Source organism: Liolophura sinensis, chromosome 1, assembly GCF_032854445.1.
Source record: "Liolophura sinensis isolate JHLJ2023 chromosome 1, CUHK_Ljap_v2, whole genome shotgun sequence".
Taxonomy (NCBI): Eukaryota; Metazoa; Mollusca; class Polyplacophora; order Chitonida; family Chitonidae; genus Liolophura; species Liolophura sinensis.
The window spans coordinates 12,536,363-12,560,382 of record NC_088295.1 but is presented as its reverse complement, the minus strand read 5'-3'; the positions used below and the strand labels follow the sequence as shown (position 1 = coordinate 12,560,382).

Here is a 24,020-nt window from a genome sequence, read left to right as displayed (position 1 = left end):
TCTGAAAACAGTTTCCATATCTGCATGTACATAATGTGTCCAGGTCCATGTATTCAGTGTGGGCTATGTTATGTAGTGCACATGAACACCAGAATCACTACACCTATGTCATATGACACATAGGGTCAGTACCAGGTTCGGATAGTGAAGTTTTATAAGCGGATTGCTTTCATTGTTCACAGACCTTTGTGGCAATAATTCAGCAGTTGTTGATGTTCTCTTGTTTGGTCTTGAGTGATCCAAGGTCACTGAGGCCCACTTGTCCTCCACCAACGTGACTTCTCACACATCGGAAAGCTCGCCAGTATCTCGTTTAAGGTCGTTGGCCATGACAAGCAGGCACTACAGTTTCCTCCACAGCTGACCACTATGGTATACATGTGTTTTAAAGAAGTCTACTACAACAGCCTGTGGTTGAGTCTACAAGAGCTCAGAAAGTATATAGAATGTACATGTACATGTATTTGATCTGTTTTCTTGGTTGATTATTCTCTGCCCAGATCTCTCGGTAAGCCCTGATTTTAGCCTGGGTGATTTGCTAATATTTGCTGGTGGAAGGACAGAGGCCTCCTCCAAACTGCTGTCCAGAGTACCCCCTGGCTCCATCCCCCGTGAGATCTGGAGTGCTAGTAATCTTGTGTTCATCAAATACAACAAAGGATCACAGATCTCTTTTATTACGGCTGAGTGGATGGCTAGTAAGTTCCTTTGTCATATGCTCCTTTATTGTCTCTAAAAATTATGTAAAAAGGTTCAGGCAAACTATTCAATAACAATTGAAAGATGCACTCAGGTAAATTGTTCAGTAATAATTTTTGTAAAAATTTTCACTTTTATGAACTTCAGATCAGGTTAGAAAAACAGCTGAGCCCTATCAGTGCATAAATTTGCATATTTAATGCATTCTGTGACTCTCATTGGCTGTTGCTTTCATGTAGTAACAGCTGTAAAAGGTTTGTGTAATCTCAGATCAAGTTAGAAAACCAGCCTAATCCATGCATACATGTAAATTTTGTAATCTTTTGTGAATGAATTCTGTAAGTTTTATTGATTGTTGGTGTCCCATACAGTAATCCATTCCAAGATTGTCTTTATTTTAAACAAATTACATGTGTGAGTTAATTTTGTGGCACTCATGTCCGTTTCAAAAACCAGCTTGAACCATACATATACATTATGAATTCAGGCTGAAAAGTATATTCTCTGAATGTTTTTTTTTTTCTTTTATAACCTTTGACTTGCAGTTAGTGTGGAGGAAGGGAAGTCTGGTCCATTCTTACAGAGCTTAACGGCAGGTTCAGTAGCCTCCAGTATGTCAGTTCATGGGACAGGTGTAGCTCTGGGTGGTCAGGAATTTGTCTGGGTGATGACAGCTGAAGCACCCCGTAAACTGGTTACCATAGTGGTAAGATCAGCCCCCTAGCCAGGGTTACAAACTTCTGCTGAAAAGCGACGCATACATTTACTAATTCTGATTGATTTGTTTATCCCTAAGACTGGGATTTAAAATCAGTGTTTTCATCATCTTCAGTTAAGGTGGTTTAAATCCAATGTCAGAATGCTTAACTATTTCCGGACTTAACACAGTCGGCTCTCCATCGGCTGTCAGATAGCTGATATGGATCAGTGGTGTACTCTGGGCACTCTGGTTTCCCCCCACCCGTAAACCTGAAGGCAGGTGAAACAGCAATCAGATAAATGAATATGAAGCTGACTGTTTACCTCACTGATGTCCTAGAAGGGTCACTTCACTTTAGGGAAACTGCATCAGTAACGGTGTTTTGGGTGGGGCATGTAGTGGAGACATTCACTCAGGGTTAAGATTTTCTCTTGTTAGGTTTATAATTGTTTATGTTTTTTATCTCTAGTTTGAGGATTTCCAGTTAGTTGATGGTGATCTAGTTGAAGTGATTGACGGTAATATGCTGGAGGCCCCAGTCCTGGTCCACTACCCCTCCAGCATAACACAGCCGCATGTCATAACATCAACTGGGAAAAATGTACTGGTGCATCTTAAAACTGGAGTCTATTCTCCAGCCCGAAAATTTAGGTTTTCCTACAAACAAGGTAACACTTTTGTTATTAGCTGAGAGGGATGCTTAAATCTTTTCATGTTTTATGTGCCTGTTCATAAGCATACCCCTTACATCACATGTGGGGGCCTTCATGGCCGAGGGGGCTAGCACGCTAGTGTGGCACAAAGACCGAGAAGCCGCTCACCAATACGGTCATTAAGAGTTGAAGTCTAGCCTGTGCTGGTCTCCTCTGGGGCTGTATGTGGGAAGATCTGCCAACAGCCTGCTGATGGTCGTGGGTTTCCCTCTGGGCTCTGCCTGGTTTCCTCCAACAATAATGTTGGCCACCATCGTATAAGTAAATAATCTTGAGTATGGCGTAAAACACCAATCAAGTAAATAAATAAATACAGTGCATGTGCAGGGTTCACTTTACATCACTGTCACCACTAGACAAGTTTGACCTTTGGAACCATACAGTATGACAGACACGGGCTTCTTTAGGCTAAGCTGCACCGCTGGTGTCCTGGAGTGGAACTATTTAATCAGCATTCGTTAATAAAAATGTTTCAGGTGTTCATTAGAATCTTGTAGTATATACATAGTACTGTACATAAAGCAAGTGCATGTGTACATACAAAGTACTGTAAATAAAGCAAGTGCATGTGTATAAAGTATTATTAGAAACAAAAGCTGCGACCAAGTTTGACATCGTTTCCTGCCTCATCACTCTGACCCCAGTGACCTCAGAGTTGTTAATGATTTCTGTGCAAAATTTACCTAATGGTGGCTGTGAAGCAAAGTGAACCTAGAGAGCGATGGATGGGCATTGGGAGTATATTTCGTGATGTACATGTTTACATGCAAGTAGCTCAAGTAGTTATGTATGCCACTCAATTTTCCACCACCTCTAGGTGAGTGACTTTAGCAGTACAGTTATTAAATTGAACAACTCTCCAAGAATCTTTTTTTTGCTTTTTTGACCGTGTCCAGCCGTGTGAGTGAAAGTTAATGATACTGTTGTCTGGTATACCTTTAGGATGTGATGTTATGCTGACATCTCACTCTGGCATCATTACCTCCCTGGCAACTTTGTTCGCAACTATCCTGCATTCCAGAGATGTAGATACTACATCAGGCCACCCACAAATGTTACCCTTAATTTGGAGAAGGAAGAATTGAGAGATGGTGATGTACTCAAGGTAAGTTGATTATTTGCATCTTTTCTCTCTCTATATGGTTTTCACCAAAAGAGAATTTCTCTCTAAACTAATGGTGAAGTCACGGCTGCATGATTCTGCAACAGATTGACCCTTACAGTGAGGTATTTTGGATGTGCACCTTCGGGATATCAGAACAAAATAATCACTGACCTTGCCATGTATCTGGAAGTTTGTGAGACTTGTATAAAGAATACTAAACTCCTAAAATTTTTGCTTCGGGTGTTCTACATGCCTGTTGGGCTAAATAGAGTTTGTGTGCATTGTTGTGGTGAAGAGCTGCTGTTTTCTCATTGCAGGTATATTCAGGGTTGGATGAGAGTGGTTATTTGTTTAACACCTCAGGACAGAATAGTGAAAGCACCAGACTGTTTGCCTCAGACAAGCTGTACCTTGAACTAAATACCAACTATGGAAATAACTCAAAAGGCTTTAAAGCCTCCTTTTCTGTAGGTATGTGACCGGAAAGCTACGAGCTATATTATATTCATATTCATATTTCATTGAGTGGATGGTATTCCTGTCTGGCACTTGTGTAGTACAGATACAGCTCACCAGTATTTGTTCCCACCATTGTCAGACACTGCTTCAGTATAGGTGTTTATACCTGGGAGGAATATTTACAGCATAAACACCTATGAAGCACATGCACAGCTTACCAGTATGTTACCTTCCACCTTAACCATCAATTTTGTCTCAAATGTTATTTTATTATGAAATGCATGAATGTTTTATCCAAGCTATATTTTTGCGGCCTTTCACTTCTTATCAAGCATATCACTATTCATGTATAAGAATTGATGAGCCTCTTTTCTTGCAGACTGTGAGAAGCCAAATTTCAACCTGCACACAACACCCAGTTCAGATAACAAGTATTACAAGTCTAAATTACGGATAACCTGTGACAAAGGCTATCACTTCAGGGATGAGATGTATCAGCCTCAAAGAACTGGCATAACTTACGTGGAAATGGAATGTCAGTTAGGAGGAAATTGGAATATTCATGTCATTCCTCAGTGTAACACGTGAGTCGAAGCATGAAATCAGTATATTCTTGATATTTTAGGAAATTGAAATGGGAGTTGTATTCTATTTTAACCTGGAAAAATACCATTGACCCACGCATTTAAAAGGAAAGATTGATACTACAGGTCAGACAAAATTATGATAATTAACAAAAGATGTACATGTTATGAAAGGTAGAGTGTTGATGCATACAGTGCCATGAGAAGTTTTAATTGTAATCAAAATTAAGAAGTTTAATTGATTATGTATACTGACCTGAAATTACTACATTCGAAACAGAATACTTTATCATTTTCTTGATTATTGTGAGAGAAAGTAAGGTAATTCCTTTGTAAACTATGTTTGGGCCTTCAGCTGTGTACTGCGGCTTGCCACAGTCAGTAGATAACGGTTATGTGGAGACATCAACTGGTGTTGTGTTTGGCAAAGTGACTACATACAACTGTTTTGATGGTTATACTCTGGCTCATCACAACCCAAGCATCTGTGAGTCGGATGGCAGGTGGACAGACCCTCCAGCATGTATAGGTATGTATTCGTTTTTATCATTACAATGCGTTTAATTGCTCTCCTGGATGGGCATTGTTTAAATGGAAGCTTGGACCAGTGCATTCCTGGATTTGATGGACGGCTAGACATTGCATTCGTAGTTTTGATTGATCTTAGGGATGCAACAAGTATATGAAACATTGTCACTGTAAATGTAAATCCTGAGTGTGGTAATGTTAAAAATATGGATTAATTTTGGTACTTCCTGACTAAATGGCACTTAGCTGAAATGGACTAGGGCATGTTGTCACACATTGACGCAGATATTCATGTATTGGCCAGATTCTTCCATCCGACTATTAGATTTAAAGTTCACATGTTTGCATTTTAGCTTCAAACTGCTCAGCGCTTGAAAAAGTAGAGAATGGCAACATGACTGTAGATGGAGATGGGTCCAGTTATTCCACAGTTGTGGAGTACACCTGTCAGGTGGGGTTTGAGATTATTGGAGCAAACCGTATCTTCTGTACATCTGGTAGCACCTGGTCACACCCCTCTCCTACATGTTTTAGTAAGTGTTACATGTGGGTTTCTTTGGCTTTTAAACATCTATTTAAGTAAAAAACTTGTTTATATATTTTTTTGTTTAAATTTGTTTTACTGATGTTCTGTCAATTCAGTAAACATGATTTAAATTGTAGAGTTTTTGAAAACAGACATACGTTTAGGATATATTGTTTTATCACAAGACTGAGGCAAGTTTACCAATGAAATGGCTGGAAAGGTGAATACTTTCTACACAACTGCATTCCATTGATTATGGATAAGGGTGGCAATGTATATGATGAATATGAAAGAGACTGTGCTCAGTTGAGCTAGCACCCTGATATGTTCTGTCTCTTTTTGTTGGATGCAGCCCTCACACGACATGTCTTTCAGCAACCTACGGATGGTCGTGGGTTTCCTCCCACCATAATGCTGGCTGCTGTCGTATAAGTGAAATATTCTTGAGTGCGGCGTAAAATACCAACCAAATAAATTAATAAGTATTACTGTCACTGCCATTTACAGCTTAATTACATTTACATGCAGTATGTAATTAGTAACCATGAGGTGCAGGTTCAAACCTGACCTTGGACACGTAATGTTTGGATTTATTGTCTCTCAGTGTTCATGGGATCTTTGTACCAGTTAATGGTCAGTGGCACTTGTGTGGCCTTGGGTGCATAATTCAACATTTACTGAACACATTTCCTGGGTGCGGTATGAATATGAGTATGTCATATGTGGAAACGTTTGTATTGAAGTAACTTTTTTACTCTGGGCATTTAGTTTATTCCACTCATGAAACTATCATCCACTGATATAAGGGAAAATTCATGAGTGTGATACAGTATAGACTTCAGTGAATGATCTTTTGTTTCAGAGGTACAGTGTCAAGTACCAGAGAAGATCATGAATGGTTACATTTCTGCACCAGATGAGACGTATTTCGGTGATACCATCGATGTGAGCTGTGACTCGGGATATAGATTATCTGGTCCCGCTACTCTTAGCTGTCAGGCTAACCAGCAGTTTGGGAATATTCCAGAGTGCATTGGTAGGTGCGAGACAATCCCACTGGGACCAGTCTGACAAAGTTCATGTAATGCCATTTAGAAATATAGATCTATTGTTATATTATTCACATTATGTTGCACCTCCTTGATGTGGCACTCTTGGCCAGTTTGAACGAAGTCCTCTTAGAATTACTTGCACGTAACTATCAAATGGTCAACTTTATCCAGAACCTTCGGAGCAGATTGAAACTGACATAAATTGTATAAAAGATGATTCTGTTTTTTTACTCTGTAGTCTGCAATCCAAAACCCGATGTGTGGAATTAACAAAATTTCTGTTCTTTCAGACAGTACTTTACAGACACAACTGTTTACAAATTGCAAATCTACAATGTGCATCTGTGGTACATAATTTGTGACTTTTAACATTAAAAATTACATTTGTGCAGTGCTGCTCGACGAATGACGTGGTTCTGCTTTATTGACCACAATATTGTATACTACTTGTTTATTTAGTTTATTTAAGTTATTTGATTGGTGTTTCACTTATAACACGACGGCCAGCTTTTTGGTGGGAATAAACGGGCAGAACCCGGGGTAAACCCACAACCGTTTGCAGGTTGCTGACAGATCTTCCCACTTATGACCGGAGAAGAAGCCAGCATGAGCCAGACTTTAACTCACAGTGGCCGCATTAGTGAGAGGCTCCTGGGTCATTTTGCCGGGTGGCGTACTGATACCCTCGCCTTCGGAGGCCCTGTATGCATGTGTGTGTTCGAGCGCATGAGTGCGTATGATTAACGAATTTAAGTCTTGACTTCTTCTGTTCATATTCATTTAAATGATAGATGTAACGCCACAGTATTCATCAACTGTAGATTATTATTCCTTAGAATCTACAGCTCCTCGTGAGACAAGTAGAGGGAAACTTTGGTAATTGTAAAGTTCATGATATCCCTCCTAGTAGCAGTTCAGCTTTGATATGTTAATACTGGTTAAGCAAGCCAAGTGTCAGAATGAACAATATTGTTTCGTTAGAGTGCAAAAAGTTTCGGCAGTTGTAAACTTGGCCTGGTCATGGGAGAAAGTAGGTCAGAGCAGTTCATTCACAAAAGCTCCCAGAGACCTGCCCATTGTTGTCTGACACTTGGCTTAATGTTCAAAACTCAACTACAAGGGTACCATGAACTTAACAGTTACCAAAGTTCCCCTCTAGACTCTGACAAGGAGCTGTGGATTCTAAAAAAATAATCTACAATTGCTGAACTGTTGTTCAAGTCACTTTACATCATATATTACATATTAAGAAATAAAAAATCCAGCATTTCATATATCCTTTAATGCGCAAGTCAGGCCAAGTTTTAGTTTTATTTTCCTGACTGTATGTGACCATTGTTGTTTCTTCCTCACAGATATTGACGAATGTGCCCAAGATCAGCTGAATAACTGTACAGGAGTGGCCATGTGTGAGAACGAGCCTGGGATGTACAGCTGTGCTTGTCCATCAGGTTACACGCTGAATAACGACAGCCTCTCCTGCTCTGGTGTGCACATTGTCATTATCTGTCCAGTATTAAACCGTTCTCATCAACCACCGCACGTATAACTAATCTTACATCTTGTCTGACTTAATTGATTTGCAACTCATGTCTACCAGTTTGATGATATACAAGTATGAACACGCATGTATCGCAGGTTTCAGAGTATCAAATGTTATGTCTGGCTTAAATCTAAGTGCCAGTGTCATTCCAGTGCAAATTAGATGACATTTTAGTGTGGACTGAAGTTGTTGCTAAAGTCCTAATACACTTTGGAACAACTTGCCTCTAGTCTCTGCTAATTTTCTTCCGTTCATTAATGTCCCCCAATCAGAAATATGAGGAACAATGGTAGCTGAAAATATCATGCACATAACTTAGGACAGTATGATACATTTATGTATCTTAATATGCAATATGCCATATGCATATACATAGCAAATGTTCAGACAGTTCTGTGAAATAAACCATTTAATAACTTCCATTTCTAATGGTTTAAAAAAGTTTACCACTGTTTGCAGACCTGAAGTTTGTGTTTCTTTGGGAGAAAAAAACACACTTTTAATTATTACAGGGTTGTGGTCTATCTGTGTCCACATATATTATTATATACTGTTCCTTGATGATTTCAGATGTAGACGAGTGTTCAGGCAAACATTATTGCAGCAATGGAAGATGTGTCAACAATGATGGGTCGTACAGCTGTGAGTGTTTTCATGGCTACGAGCTCTTCAGCAGCCCAGATATGGAAGTTTACACCATCCCAGTCTCAGAAAATGGATATCGGCCTGGAGACGTGTATTATATCAACCACACTTGTGTCAGTAAGTACAGTGTATCTAATCTGCCTGCATATGTAGGTAGGGAGGCCCTTCTGACTCTCAGATATCCGGCACCTGGCTATGAATTCAGTTAAAATTAAGTTTTTATTTATTGGTTTATTTTATTGGTGTTTTTCCACGTGCCTAAGAATGTTTGACGTATACGACGGTGGCCAGCGGAGGCCCCTGTTTCTAAAGAGGGTATTAACGAACTGTAGGAGATGACACTGTGATGGATGTTATGATATCTGACATAGTTTACTGTTACACTTTACAGTTAGATGTTAAATAAATTGAGCAAGGCATAAGCTTTTCTTATATTTGTAAGTGAATAATTTGTATAATTTGACAGTGAACAAGGTCGGCAACTTCTAACCATGAGGCACAAGATCAAGGCACTCCAAGCAGAACTGTAACTCTGGTGTTGAACACTTTCGGTAAAACTCGCAATGTTGGTTTGACAAATAAACATTTCCAGAAGACCAGATTTATAGTTCTTCTGCTTACTCTGTCTCTTGCTACACTACCGGTTATTTGAATTGACAGCCATTTTATAAGTAAAACGTTATTGAATAAATAGATCCAATTAAATAAATGTTGCATTATTTTCATGTCTCTGTTCCAGGAGTGATTTGCCCCACCCCTCCTGTCCCAAACAATACATTGCCACTGACTGGTCAGTCACATTATGGGTTTGGGGACTGGATCAGGTACATGTGTAAACTGGGATATGTCCTTAGTTTTGGAGTGACGAATCGAGAGTGTCAGGCTGATGGCACCTGGTCCATGGACCCACCAGTCTGCTCAGGTATGTATATACAACCTCACCCCATGCTTCTCACTTTCAAGACAGACCTTTAAAAACTGAAATATATTTATGGTGAACTCAAATATAGTTTGTAATAAGGTATAGTAATTTGAATAAAAAAAAAATATGAGATTTTATCATGGCTGACCTGAATTTCTAATGCGTTTAAAATGTGTGCTCTAATATTACTCTGTAATAATTTTTATGTAAAGACTTGGAGTTTAGTAATATCTGTACAGCTTGCTAGAACATCACGTACCAATCTTTTTTCCTTCAGTGGCCAGGTGCCCACCAGAGGTGATTCCTGACTGGGTGCAGAATAGTCCTCGAGTCTCCCCAGGCAGTGATGTTGACTACTTGAACTCGGTCACTTTAACCTGTAACATACCCGGGATGGATGCCCCAGTCATTAAACACAGAACGTGTCTGTATGATCAAATGATGAATACCTATCGCTTCTTTGGTGCCCCATTTGAGTGTGGCTGTGAGTAGGAATATATTAAAAAGAACATAAATTGTGATGAGTCATTGTTGTACAGGAAGCTTAAGTCAACATAACTTAAAAACAGAGTGCACTGTGTTACAATGACATATAGTGTTACAATATAAATAACCTTGCAGTACTTCTGGCTTATTAAAGCTGAGTTTCCATGTACCTAGCTACAGACTGTGGCCATACTGTATATTGCATAGGCGTTTCTTTTTAACTGTTAATTGTGACTATGATTACTTACAGAACTATTATTTTATTTATTTTGAATTGTCCCAAAATTTTAACATACACTTTAGATCTGTATCTCACTTTTATCTTTTTGTTTGTTTGTTAATTGTGCGTGTACCTTTCCAGTTACTTCAGTATTAAATTCAGGATTCATATATGGCAAGATGTGACCTTGGCTAATATGTACCTAGTTAGCTTTATAAGCAGTAGTATTATACCACTGCTGTCTGCCTTTTACCTTAACAGTTTACCTTAATTACCACATATTCATAATTAACTTTGGTAATAAAGGAGAGACCCTGAAACTTTGCATTCCTCAGTTGCAGAATGTCCACCATAGCTACATGCGAGGCCATAATCTCAACATGTACATATGAAGTGTGTCCCAAATTATAACTAGATCTATAAACAGTTGTTAATTTTTCCTTTTATTTATCAGCTAAATAAAAGTATTATCACTCTAAAGTGAGGATACAGGTTCTACAACTCTGCAGATAGTAAGAGCTAGATATATGTGTCTAGTACATTTGCCAAATGTGCAGATGCATATCAGACCTCAGTACAGTAGTACTGTATCTTGTAGATGTTTTCACTAGTGCACATATGAATAATGCTGACCACAAATAACGTTCACAGGCATTACATGAAACCAATTGATCTTTTTTCCCCTGCATACTGTCTGCTGTTTAAGATGAATCAATCGAGGACTGTACTTTACAGATATTGACTGTGGTGAACCAGAGGTGATATCAGGAGCTAAAGATTATAGAACCCAACTCAACAACAGCACAATCTATGGCCAGAGTTTCCAGGTGGAGTGTCTGCCTCTATTCACAGTGGATGGGGAAAGCTCATTGGGAAACACAACAGTGACTTGTTTGAAGTCTGGCACCTGGGGGTTTAACACACTTCGTTGTTTAGGTAAGTTTGATGGAATGGAGGTTAGGTGTACATGTTTTATGTTGTATAGGTCACATCAGTTTTTGCTAGAGATGTTAGATGCTGGTGTAAGATTTATGTTGTAGGCATCATGCCAGTTTTAACTCGTACAGGTCAGGTCAGTTTTATGTTGTGAAGGTTAGATAGTGGTGTAAGTTTTATGTTGTGAAGGTTAGATAGTGGTGTAAGTTTTATGCTGTGGAGGTCAGGTCAGTTTTATATTGTGAAGGTTAGATACTGGTGTAAGTTTTATGTTGTGGAGCTCAGGTCAGTTTTATGTTGGGAAGGTTAGATACTGGTGTAAGTTTTATGTTGTGGAGGTCAGGTCAGTTTTATGTTGTGAAGGTTCGACACTGATGTGAGTTTTATGTTGCGGAGGTCAGGTCAGTTTTATATTGTGAAGGTTAGATACTGGTGTAAGTTTTATGTTGTGGAGCTCAGGTCAGTTTTATGTTGGGAAGGTTAGATACTGGTGTAAATTTTATGTTGTGGAGGTCAGGAGAGTTTTATGTTGTGAATGTTAGACACTGGTGTAAGTTTTATGTTGTGGAGGTCATGTCAGTTTTATATTGTGAAAGTTAAATACGGGTGTAAGTTTTATGTAGGTCATGTCATTTTTATGTTGTTGAGGTTTTGGTTAGACTATGCTATGGAGAGTTTAGAGTATAAAGTTAAACAGTTTAAAAACAGAAAGCAACTTGAAAGATGTAACGATAACTGGTTTCAGCTAATTTGACCATTTTCTGCATGGGCTGGCGTCTGTATATGTAACAGAGATTATGCCTGAGATTTCATATGTGAACCATCTGCCTTGATGCAACTTCACTTGGTGTACACCTTCACTTGGTGTACACCTTTTTCTGTGCGATTGAAGTATTATCACCTTTTATGGCATTCTCATCATAAGGTTTAAGGTTTTTCATCATCAGAGAAACATAACACTGCTTGTATTTGATGCAGAAGTAGACTGAAAATGGCGAGGTAATGGTTTTGTGTAGTTTCCTCCCTCTGTTGTGTTTTATAAGAAAGTCCCCTTCTAGTGAGGTCTGATGTTTAATTTCCTCCTCTCTTTTCAGCACCATTAAAAATCACTCCCCAGAGTGTACCGCTGAGATAATCTTGGCAATCAAACACTTACAAAAATCATTGCAAGCACCAGTCCATTTTCACTGATGGGTCGTACATTTATTTATTTATTTATATACTTGATTGGTGTATTATGCTGTATTCAAGAATGTTTCACTTACAATGACAGCAGCCAGCATTATGGTGGGAGGAAACCAAGCAGTGCTCTGGGGAACCCACGACCATCTGCAGGTTGGCAGACCTACGTGTACCATATAGTGAATTGTATAATCAGAAAGTGTGTTTGTTAGATGGCAGGTAGGACGGTTTCTCCACCTGTTATTTAACTGACTGCCATCGTATGAAGTTGAGTGAGAAATTCTGAGTATGATTTATCAAGTCAAAAAAAAAAAAGGGTGTACATATGATCTTAGTACCTGTATTTTACCTTATCTTGTCTGAATAGGTGAAACTTGTAGTGACCCAGGACGCCCTCCTGATGCTATCCAGGAGGCTTCTGGCTATGAGCAGGGTAAGAAGGTGTCCTACAAATGTACCAGAGAAGGATTTGAGCTGAATGACACGACTCCATTGAGTTGTGTCCAGGATCCAACTGGTACAACACTTCACTGGGATCACCCAGTTCCTTTCTGTAAAGGTGAGCGAATCCATTACTAGAAATGCTATAAACTTATGGTAAAGCTCTAAAATTGTGTTCGTTTTCAGCAGTTCCCATGCTAATTAGGTATCTGTCTACTGAACACTAAATTTTCAGTTTGTTAACTTGAAGTGCAGCATGTGACAAATTCCCTAAAATCGGCGATACGTAAACATATTCAAGCCAGTAGTGCAAAATATGCATATGAACATTTTTGGTGCCATATATAGGCATATTTAAAGACGTTTTGCATTTCTGAAGCTCAATCAAATACATCAAGAGTTATGCCTGACCTCATAACTAGATGGTTTTTTCCTGATGTTGGGCCTTGTGTATAGGACTACGGTCGTATATGTGTGATATTGGCTTCTATATTGTGAGTGAAAAATTTCCAAACCATTGGGCTTAACATTTATTAATTACTTTAAGTAATCATTTTTTGGCATTTATTTAACCTTACCCTGGGTAACGGAAATTACCCAAATCAAATACATGTACCATACAGGGTAACGGAAATTACCCAAATCAAATACATGTACCATACAGGGTAACGGAAATTACCCAAATCAAATACATGTACCATACAGGGTAACGGAAATTTTCCAGGGTAAGCATGCAGTTTCTGTAGTAAACCCACAAACTGACAGAACAGTTATGAAAGACATCAGATTGAAAACAGAGGAGTAGGATTTCAACAACACTTTGTTTTCAATTTGATGTATAGCTTGTCAGTGTCCATCTGCATTCGGTCATCAGTTCGTCTGTAGGACTGTCTGTAGTCATTTCTTGTAAGCACACTCTCTCTAACAGTTTTTATCAGATTTTTGTGAAACTTGGTAGGGATGATATACAGGTGTGCCTGTGCTGTTGGGGATAATGCTGTATTAGTTATTATTGCAACAGCATGTAAAATGAGGAGATATCGTGAAATGAGGAGGTATCGTGAAATGAGAAGATATTTTCTCCTTTTATCTTGTCAGTGCAAATCCTCCTACAGTTTTTCAACCAGTTATCTGGCAGCTTGGCACATCTGTTGGGAATCATATGCATGTATGGATGTGCATGAGGTTTCTGTAGATTATTTTGAATCTTTGTCACAGTATCTTCTGCGAAATTTATCAGTGTATTTTCATGAAACTTTACAGAAGTGTTGGAGCTAAAAATATATATCTTGTATAAAGTAATACATATATGTACATGTAGGGTTGCAGCAAGCATGCATGCATTCTGACAGGGTGGACTAGAATGTTTCCATACTGTTAGGCCTTATACACATTGTGCATACCAGACACCTGACATACAAATATATGATTGCATCATCCACAACTGCTTGTGTAAACCAAATACCACACATATGAGAGCCCCATCTAATGTTTCCTGTTTATGCACAACCTACAGTGTAGTTCTAGGTTTTACCCATTGTATTTACATGTACATTTATTGTATTTCCCATGTGCATAAACATCTGAGACCTTGTTTTTTGTGTTTATCACCACAGATATGGAAAAGCCAAAGTTTGACAGTTGCCGAAAATATATTGAGATTGACCAGTTTGAAGAACCAGGGTTTGATGAGCCTTTTGCCATTGACAATTCTGGCCTGGTGTCTGTGTTCAGTGTGCAACCTGAGGGATTCTCACCTGAGCACAAACTGGCCGACAGCGTGGAGGTCACGTACCACGCATCCGACGCCACTGGAAACACTGAAGACTGTCAGATCAGTGTTCATGTCAGAGGTCAGTTGATCTTGTCTGACAGGTGTAGTTGTGTCTAATTGGTAAATAATGTAGTGATGAATTTGGTAAAAACTTGCTACTGTAATTCGTTGACATTTTGGACCAGCAGACGTCAAGTCACAGTTGTGTGCAGGACCGTGTAATTTGCCACTTTTTACTTCGCATGATCGAAACTTAAAATGGTGCCGCAATGGTGGGGTGGGTAATTGTTGTCTCGCCTCGACCGATGACTAGACAAACATCGCCGCGGGAGTGCGGTGCACATGCTTGGCGAGATGAAGTCAGGTGGATATACAGGCTTGAAGAAACCCTGACAACGCCTTTTTTTTTTATTTATGAATTAAACTGAAGAAAGTATCAAGCCACAGTTCTTAGAAAACCTGTAAATTCCAAAACTGTCTCAAAGCATATTTTTGTCAAACTGGCGAGCTAACGACTGCTGCTCAAGCTGTCGTTGAATCGATGAAGGCATTATACGAGGAACAGTGTTGTCTGTTCAAAGTCCCATAAATAAATGTCACAAATCAGCATGTAAATGTGTTTCAGTGATAAAGACCTGACAAATGTCTGTTGTTAATCTCCCGTAAAACACAGGAGAAAGTTTTCCAAGCCTCACGGACTTGGTGTTTTGTTATCCTACTTTTTTAGAAGTGTTGTAGGTTCTTGCCATTTCATTTAGGAAACCGTCAGTTATACACGTAAATTACTCGGGACTAGGTTTCCTAAACTGACACTTGTTCAAACCTCGTTCTTGCATTATTGTGACAGCTGATTGACATGCCTGTACATCAGTAAATTTGCATTGAACCTGTATAGGTAGACGAGAAAAATCTACAGATATACCCGATTTCATAAAATGGCGATCATAAACTCAGTATGTTTTCATGTGTGAAAATAGATGCCCATTACTAGCTTCATATTGCAACAGTTGTAAACATTGTGTTAATGCAAGGCTAAATCTATTCCTACTCACATTGTTTGGGAACTCAGTCTGGTGTGCGTAAGTCTCACAGATAACTAGCAGCTTACAGAATTCAACATTGACCGATTAGATGAACTTATTTTGAAGGACTCACCCCTTGAGTCAAGTCGAGACGATTGTGAAATCTTCCGCCAAATCTAGACTAACAGATGGAAGCTCAAAATTTTACATACTGTCACGTGCCTAATGAAGAATCTATGCATTTTAACTTGGACTTTTGTCAGTAGACCATTTCAGTAAGGCCATCATAAAATCTTGTGCCTGTATAGATGTAATTACAAAGATATTCACAACACTGTCTTTTTACCATGGGTAGAGTTAAAAACAATTACCAAAACAAAACATGGTCGGATGGGGTCTCTGCTGTGATTGACAGGTCCTACAAACAATGTTTGAACTTCAAAGACTGTACCTACCGGCCACGATAGCACAGTTGGTGGAGTATCCGCTTCGGGAGCTGTAGATCCAGGGTCAATCCTGGGTCGAGTCACGCCTAAGACCTTAAAAGAGGAAGTTGTAACTTCCTCGCTTTGCGTCCAGCATTAAGAGGATAGTGCAAAAACTGGTTCACCCTTGTCAGTATAATGGCTTGGGCCGGGTGGCTTACTTACCTTTGGTAAGGCATCTCAGTGAAGCAGCACCAGATAAAAAAGTGGTGGAAATCCGTCCTGCAACAGGGAGGCATATTACATGCACTCTAAGGATTCCTTCATCATCATTTGACTGAAAAATTGTATAAGTCTGACGTTAAACCCCAAGTCTATACCCAAAGCTGGGCGAAGATGCCATTTGCATATCAATACGACTCGGCTGTTTATTTTTAAATACACTGTCGGTTTTAGATTGACAGTTCCTCCCCAAACTTTCCACACAAAGAATGATATTGTTAGATCATTAAAGCCTCCATTGGTATGGTGTGAAGATGTATGTATGGTTTGATGCAAACAATTGAAGTGGGCGAAAATAGAGTTTCTTACAAGAAGAAACATGTAATGCGGAGTGTAATTCCTGTATATAAAGGCAGACTAACACTCGTATTTAACACAGCTGTTCCACCTACTGAAAAAAAAAACGCTTGGGTTGGATCGATTTTGGTGGGTCAATCGGATTACATGCAACGGACAACTAATCATCCTCGCATTGCATCGTCTCCCATGTTATTGAGAACGACCATCTGAAAAAATTTAAAAATTTAGTGTCTCACTAACATGTTTGCTGTTCCTGCACATGTGTTGTTTGCTGCAAAAACTCTGACAGATGAGCTTATATTATGAATTGTGTTCATTGCCTGTCATTGCCCTTAGAGAACAAATGATAGTACACAAAAGACAGTATGGCTCAGGAAATCATGTGAGCAAGGGGGCCTACATTTTTACCTTGCATGTTGACTCAGACTGTCTGCTCAAGGCCTATGCTGCCCCTTCACTGGCAAGAGTGTTTTCATGCACATTGCTGGCCAGTGGACATGCTGACTTTCTATGTTGTCTCTAGTCATATGTGTGAGAACCATCAACCACCCGCAGTGAGCTATTCAACTTCAGATTTCCCTTCAACCCCTAACCCTGTTTTGTCAACATTCCCCAGAGCATCCAGACCACAAGCGCTACTCCACTGGTTGAAAAGGTCAACGAACTATAGTAGTTCCTCTTTCTGAATATACCAGTAATTATAATTATAAACACGGCAGTTTTTTTTCACGGTTTTGACACAATAACACAAGTAAATAACACTAGTTATTTTGTGTATATAGAATTGGGCAGTACTGTCTACAGATGATTTGTGTATGTAATACATTTTTCATTGACCATGCAGTTTGTCTTATCAAGTTGCTTGGACTGTACATCTGAAAAACAAATGTTAAAATGTATAAAACTGTATAAATTTTGTGAATGATTTGCTCGGTAATGTACCTTACTTTTGTAAATTTCCTGAGTTTCATCTTTTGCTATCTTACTAGCTTTTCAGCGGCCAGATATAACCTGCCCAAACACGGAGGAGGTGCTCTACCCACATATGACTGCTGACGTTCCTTTGAGTAAAGATCTCGTTAACACCTCTGGAGTGGATATTGAGGTCACCCTGTCACCTTCCAGAATCACCCCTTCAGACGTTGGCAAATATGTGACAGTGCAGGCATGGGCAACAGATAAATACAACAGGGCAAAGTCATGTAGTTTTCAAGTTCATGTGAAGTGTAAGTGCGTCATTTTGGAAAAAATTCCTTGCCTAAACACTGGCTTGGTGACCTGATGGTTAGAACATCCTCCTCGAAGTGGGGAGACCCTGGATCAAACCCAGGTCAGGTCATAGTCTTTAAAAATGGTATTTTTTTTTTGCTTTGCTTGGCGCTCTGCATTGAGAGGTTTGAGCAAGGAAACAGGGCTAGTTGGTCCAGTGTCAGTATAATGTGACTGGGTGGGATGTCACGTTAGTGATGGCAGCACTTTGGAGGCATGGACTTGCTGTGCCACAAGAAGACACAGTATATGTGCACACAACTAATGACTCCTTGTTGTCATGTGACTGAAAACTTGTTAAGTATGACAAACTGCCAGCATTCATTCATGCATACCTCACATATACATGTAGCTGTACTATCCTTTATATTATTGTTTTTCTCCAACTCACGTGATTTTATATATAAATATTTGTTGGTGTTACAACCTTTTTCATTGGACAATTCCAAATTGCAGCCTGTCTGTGCTTTACCTGTATGAACAATGGCAAATTTTTCATCCTGTACACGTTTATTCAAAATGTTATGTATGAATCCAGTCTTACTGTAGCAGCCATATTTGTTTCTACAAAGTCCTCCATGGATGTTGGCTGGACTTTCAACAGAGCATAGCATTCAGTTTGTTAACAATATATTCTCCTGTGCATATTACACACAATAAACAACCAACTTTTACCATGATTTTCTCCAAGATGAACACATGTATATTCTCAGCTAATATGTGGAAAGGTCTCTGTAGATAATTGTTTGTTTCCCCTGGGCCTTGCCTGGTTTCCTCGCACCATAATGCTGGATGGTGTGATATAAGTGAAATATTCTGGAGTATGGCATAAAATAACAATCAAATAAAGGAACAAGTACATTCCAGCTGTGCAATTCTATTCTGATATGTCGTTTGATTTCCAACATGCTTAGATGAAATATCACAGATATTGGAGAATCCATTAGACTGTAAACTTAACACTTGTCTTGTTTGTAGACACTGTATGTGCAGAGCAGCAGATTGCCATTCCTGTCAATGGTGATAGGCAGTGTAAGCCTCTGTCATCAGTCAGCCCGACAAGCCTCTCTTGTTCTCTGACATGTAAGCCAGGCTTCACCTTCTACCAGGACGACCTTGAAGGGAGCTTTAAGACAAATTGTACAGATGGCACTGGTCAACCACAGTGGACCAACTCTGAAACACCCAATTGTGTCTCAAGTAAGTATTTATGTTCATGCTGCTAAGACCTCCGTGGGACCAAATGTAATTGTGTGAAGAACTGTTGACAAAATGTTTGCTTTCATTGACGGTGTTTGCAGAAGATTCATGGGGTGGGGATATTTGAGAATGTTAAGATAATTAGAATGTCTAAAAACTAAAAGCATTATGGTAATGTGTTAAACATAGTCATATTTGCTTAATATCAGATGTATTGATTGATGTAATTCTTACAGCTACTGTATTTTCAGATTATAGGTCTAGAGCTATTCATCCACTAGGGATAAAGTGCATTAATATCTGTTATCTTTACCCCTAAATTAAGAAGGGAATCTTCATAATCTTCCATGAAAGAATCTCATACATGATAAAATCTGTATTGTTAAGGATTAGAATTGTTAAGTATGGCATTAAACCTTAAGCGCACACTCCAAAGAATTGGCCATCCATTGAAATAATTAATAATATGGCTTTAAGAGTCAAATATCATTTACCTTTGCTATCATGTCCAGGGATAAATTTTGAACTATACTTTTTAAATGAGCTTGATTTAATCTCTTGTTGCTTTGTACTCAAAACTGTAGCGATACATTAAAAGTGCACAAGTGATAGGTGCCATCAGAGTTGCATCTGTATGTATTATCTGCAGTACGCTTGCTCTACGGCGAGCTTGCTATACAGTGCACTTGCCCTACAGTGAGCTTGCTCTACAGTGAGCTTGCTTTACAGTGCACTTGCCCTACAGTGAGCTTGCTTTACAGTGCACTTGCTCTACAGTGAGCCTGCTTTACAGTGCACTTGCCCTACAGTGAGCTTGCTTTACAGTGCACTTGCTCTACAGTGAGCCTGCTTTACAGTGCACTTGCCCTACAGTGAGCTTGCTTTACAGTGCACTTGCCCTACAATGAGCTTGCTTTACAGTGCACTTGCCCTACAGTGAGCCTGCTTTACAGTGAGCCTGCTTTACGGTGCACTTGCCCTACAGTGAGGCTGCTTTACAGTGCACTTGCCCTACAGTGAGCTTGCTTTACAGTGAGCCTGCTTTACAGTGAGCCTGCTTTACGGTGCACTTGCCCTACAGTGAGGCTGCTTTACAGTGCACTTGCCCTACAATGAGCTTGCTTTACAGTGCACTTGCCCTACAGTGAGCTTGCTTTACAGTGCACTTGCCCTACAGTGAGCCTGTTTACAGTGCACATGCCCTACAGTGAGCCTGCTTTACAGTGCACTTGCCCTACAGTGAGCTTGCTTTACAGTGCACTTGCCCTACAATGAGCTTGCTTTACAGTGCCCTTGCCCCACAATGAGCCTGCTTTACAGTGCTCTTGCCCTACAGTGGGCTTGCTGTACAGTGCACTTGCCCTACAGTGAGCGTGCTGTATAGTTCATTTGCTCTACAGTGAGCTTGCTGTACTGTGCACTTGCCCTACAGTGAGCTTGCTCCATGTTATATGCAGATGTACCCATAGATCAGGTCTTCCAAAGCCAGTATCAGTTTGTCTAAGAGCTGTAGTCTTTCTGTTGTTATCTAGTAACTGTTACTTTTCCCTCGTCCCACATAGCATGGTAGTTTATAGTTTGTAACAGTTCATTTAATTTATGTGAAATTAGTCACTGCATTTGAATGAATTGTTTTGCAAGCAGCAAGGATGCACCAGCAACTTATCCTAGTGGAAGTTATTATTAGCTATAATTGTAAGTATGTATTATGTAAATACATACACATATTTGAATAAGCTATTATAAAGCTTAAACATGTTTCATGTTTATTTCATAGAGTATATTATTATGGTGAAGCAGCTAAAGTATCTTTTATAACTGTATACATGTAACTAGATGATCATGAAATGTCATTACATAGTGACATTCACCACATTCATGGTAAAATTGGTATTTGTTGCTATACCAAAAGTGTTGTAAGCAAAACACTCACAATACATATTGTTTTTTGGGCCTTACAAAGAATTGTTTTTGGGCCTTACAACCATCCAGCTTCCAAATGCCCATCAAAGAGGTGAACGTGCTGCGCTGGGGACCAAAAATTTACAAGACACATTTAATGTCAAATATGCACAGAGAACTGTGCCATTTCTTTTTTTTTTTTGTTCACAAAGTTGATTAATGAATTTGTTTTCTCCAAATCATACCCCTTGTAAATATGAAATGATTGCTTTAAAAAGTTTGAAGAATTGGGTTATCCACATTGTAATCTTGACCATTTGTTTTTTCATGTAGTTAGTGACAGAGCTCAACTAGAGGACGTGTTTCAGTTTGAATACCAGCCAGATCAACCCATGCCAGATGACTGCATTGATCAGTACAGGGTTAAGCTGGTGCAGTTGTTCACACGTCTGCAGGAGTTTGTGTCTGAAAAGTGCTCATCTCTCATAGGGGTTCCACTGAATGCCCAAAATTCCATCAGTGCCACAGCTAATGGCAGCAAGGCAAGTACACTATGATATGAAATTAAAGCTGTTCCGTACAGTGATACTGGGGTCTGTTATTCAGGTTAATAGCTCTATTCAGATAGCATACACCCGTTTACATAATAAACATGATCATCGCTGACAATAATTCTGTAATTCTTTTAATTTTTAGGACAGATATTTGTAGTGTTGAAAGCAACAATTACTTTTCTCTGTGATTTGTTTGGAGAAGTTAAGATATGGACATTTACTGATGGACTGTCCATGTGAGAAAGGAGAGTGTGTTCTCTTGCTGTGTTTTCTTGTTACAATTACATGTATATTGGCTAAAAAGAGCAGACCAGATGCCCCCAAAATTATGAGAATTAGGATAATAATAATGAAATATGTTCTGCTTAATTTTCTTAATCAAAACTACATACAGGTCATCTCAGGGAATCATGGTTGATGAGTCATGCCTCACATTTGTTCATTTTGTCAGTATGCTCCTGGTATAATTTTTCAGACATTTTACAAGAATCTGTTTACAAGTGTATTCTGTGTTAATGTGAACCCTTGTTCCTTTTGTGTTTGCAGGTTTTAGTCCATCTTACTGTACAGTACTCACCCATTAATGAAAGCAGTGAGCGTATTAAGTTTTGCTCCGATACAGTGACTGACTTATTGTCTACGAAGGGTATCAACCCAGACTTGGATTACCTGCACATGGTAGAGGCAGTATCTCAGAACTGTTCAGCTCTTACTGGCCAGCCTCTGGGGCGATTAAGTAATGACTACACCTGCCCCTCACACCAAAAACTGAGAGAGGATGCTGAAATCTGGTGGTGCTGTAAGTTTGAATAATTTTTTGGATAGGTCAGTGCTTAAGATTACACACAGAAAACTATTTACATGCAACGTAAGTTTGGTGTGTTATTACAAGACTGGGGAATAGTGGCCAGTACAATAACCCAGAAACCTCTCACCAGTCTCCAGTCATATTTGGGAAGATCTGCTACCAGTTGCCTCCAGCTCTGTTCATTTTCTTGGCACCATAATGCTGGATGTCATGGTATAAGTTAAATATTCTTTAGTATGGGGTAAAAACCCAATCAAGAATAAAATATACAATAGGGGACTTTTTCAAAGTGTGGCTGAAATTGGTTGTCTCCAGCAGTGTGACATATGGTATCTGGCTACATAATCGTGTGTAATTTTCTTCTAAGCAGATTTAATATAAAGCTGTGATATAAGGATGCTGTTATCATTTGCCTCCACTGCCAGCTACAGTTTGCAGAACAAGAGAACAAGATCAATACTTTACAGTTGATTGAATTTCATTTCTGTGTCCATCAGTGAACTGTCCAGCAGGAAGCATGATCAGTACTGCTGGGTGTGAGGCTTGTGGGATTGGCACATACCAGGAAAATGAGGGAGAGAGAAACTGTATAAGGTGTGCTGATGGATTCTTCACTTACTTGGAGGGAAGGAGTAGTCCTACCCTCTGTACAGGTAGGAGACCTGACGTATCTCTGATCTCAATGTTTGACATGTAAAAGTAAAAAGAACAAAGATTATTTCACCATTTCCACGTATATCATGTGGTACCTGGTACCACATGCACTTCTGCTGTTAATAAGAAATTGTCAGCTGGTTTGTTGAGATAATTGTTGAACATAAAAACTCACTTTATGCTACATGTACATTTAAATGTTGTCTTCTTAGTTTGCACATAATATTGAAATAATTAAAGTGTAAAATTTATTTCATTAGATTTACATAAGTGAAAGTAAGTTATAATAATTTGCATGGCATTGTACCAACTCTTGAGTTTGTCTTGTGTTTTAGCTCTTTGTCCTGTGGGTTGGTATTCAGCATCTGGCCTCCCCCCATGTACCGAGTGTCCTCACAACACATTCTGGACAAATAGCACATCATGTACCCATTGTCCTGTTGGGGAGAAGACACTGGCCACTGGATCACATAACATCACACAGTGTATTGGTGAGAGGAAAGAATTTCTGATCTGTTCGGAAGAATGATTATTATTTGTGCTTGTAATGGCTGATTGGTTATAAATGTTCTGCTCAGATTTGTTCATATAATATGTACAGGGATATGCTGACCAACTGAATAGACAGCGCTATGCCCCCACTTTGAGTGTTACATGTAGGATTTCATAATAAAACAACAGTTAGATATGCTCATAACATTACATATATCAGTGTTTCAAGGCAGTTTGAGGATGAGGTCTTTTTAAGAGGGACTATATAGTTTCTATCATATTTATACCCTTTTCATATTTCATGTCATATCTATTTATTGTTTTCTCTTGAGGACAATTTTACATGTATGGCACTGTCTCACATATTATACCATTTTTATGTAGACCCTACCGTGGACATGGAGGTGCAGACAGCTTTTATTACATAGCTGTTTAAGAAAGATTTCAGTAAAGTGACAAGATGCAGTAGTGTCCATCAAACTCTGCTCTAACCACATCATAGAAGAAAAATTGCCTGTTCCAAAATGCAGATTACATTGTACCAGTATATTTATTTAAATGTTGGAGCACGTTTTAGAAAGAGAGAGGCTTTAATGC

The 24,020-nt window shown here is 39.1% G+C and overlaps 2 protein-coding genes across 2 annotated transcripts; both read left to right on the top strand.

Moving 5' to 3' along the window:
* Window positions 1-33: 33 nt before the first annotated feature.
* On the top strand, window positions 34-4,248 carry LOC135464025 (uncharacterized). Its single transcript, XM_064741535.1, has 7 exons — window positions 34-43; window positions 501-698; window positions 1,245-1,405; window positions 1,869-2,067; window positions 3,055-3,217; window positions 3,535-3,688; window positions 4,056-4,248. The coding sequence occupies exons 1-5, from the start codon at window positions 34-36 to the stop codon at window positions 3,195-3,197; spliced, it is 711 nt and encodes a 236-aa protein (XP_064597605.1). The 3' UTR covers window positions 3,198-3,217; window positions 3,535-3,688; window positions 4,056-4,248.
* LOC135463927 (sushi, von Willebrand factor type A, EGF and pentraxin domain-containing protein 1-like) lies at window positions 3,307-22,974 on the top strand. Its single transcript, XM_064741427.1, has 18 exons — window positions 3,307-3,339; window positions 3,535-3,688; window positions 4,056-4,211; window positions 4,616-4,789; window positions 5,142-5,321; window positions 6,177-6,350; window positions 7,722-7,853; window positions 8,480-8,671; window positions 9,294-9,476; window positions 9,754-9,960; window positions 10,918-11,118; window positions 12,668-12,859; window positions 14,358-14,594; window positions 17,534-17,770; window positions 18,792-19,013; window positions 21,249-21,457; window positions 22,016-22,268; window positions 22,775-22,974. Exons 1-18 carry the CDS (start codon window positions 3,307-3,309, stop codon window positions 22,972-22,974), a joined length of 3,336 nt encoding a protein of 1,111 aa, XP_064597497.1.
* Window positions 22,975-24,020: the final 1,046 nt, after the last annotated feature.

Excerpts from the sequence above, each read along its gene's own strand:
- LOC135464025 (XM_064741535.1), top strand. Across the intron at positions 699-1,244 it reads TACGGCTGAGTGGATGGCTA|TTAGTGTGGAGGAAGGGAAG; the intron begins GTAAGTTCCTTT and ends TTTGACTTGCAG. Across the intron at positions 2,068-3,054 it reads TAGGTTTTCCTACAAACAAG|GATGTGATGTTATGCTGACA; the intron begins GTAACACTTTTG and ends GTATACCTTTAG.
- LOC135463927 (XM_064741427.1), top strand. The coding sequence starts at position 3,307 with ATGATTCTGCAACAGATTGACCCTTACAGTGAG. Across the intron at positions 4,790-5,141 it reads AGACCCTCCAGCATGTATAG|CTTCAAACTGCTCAGCGCTT; the intron begins GTATGTATTCGT and ends TTTGCATTTTAG. Across the intron at positions 8,672-9,293 it reads TATCAACCACACTTGTGTCA|GAGTGATTTGCCCCACCCCT; the intron begins GTAAGTACAGTG and ends TCTCTGTTCCAG.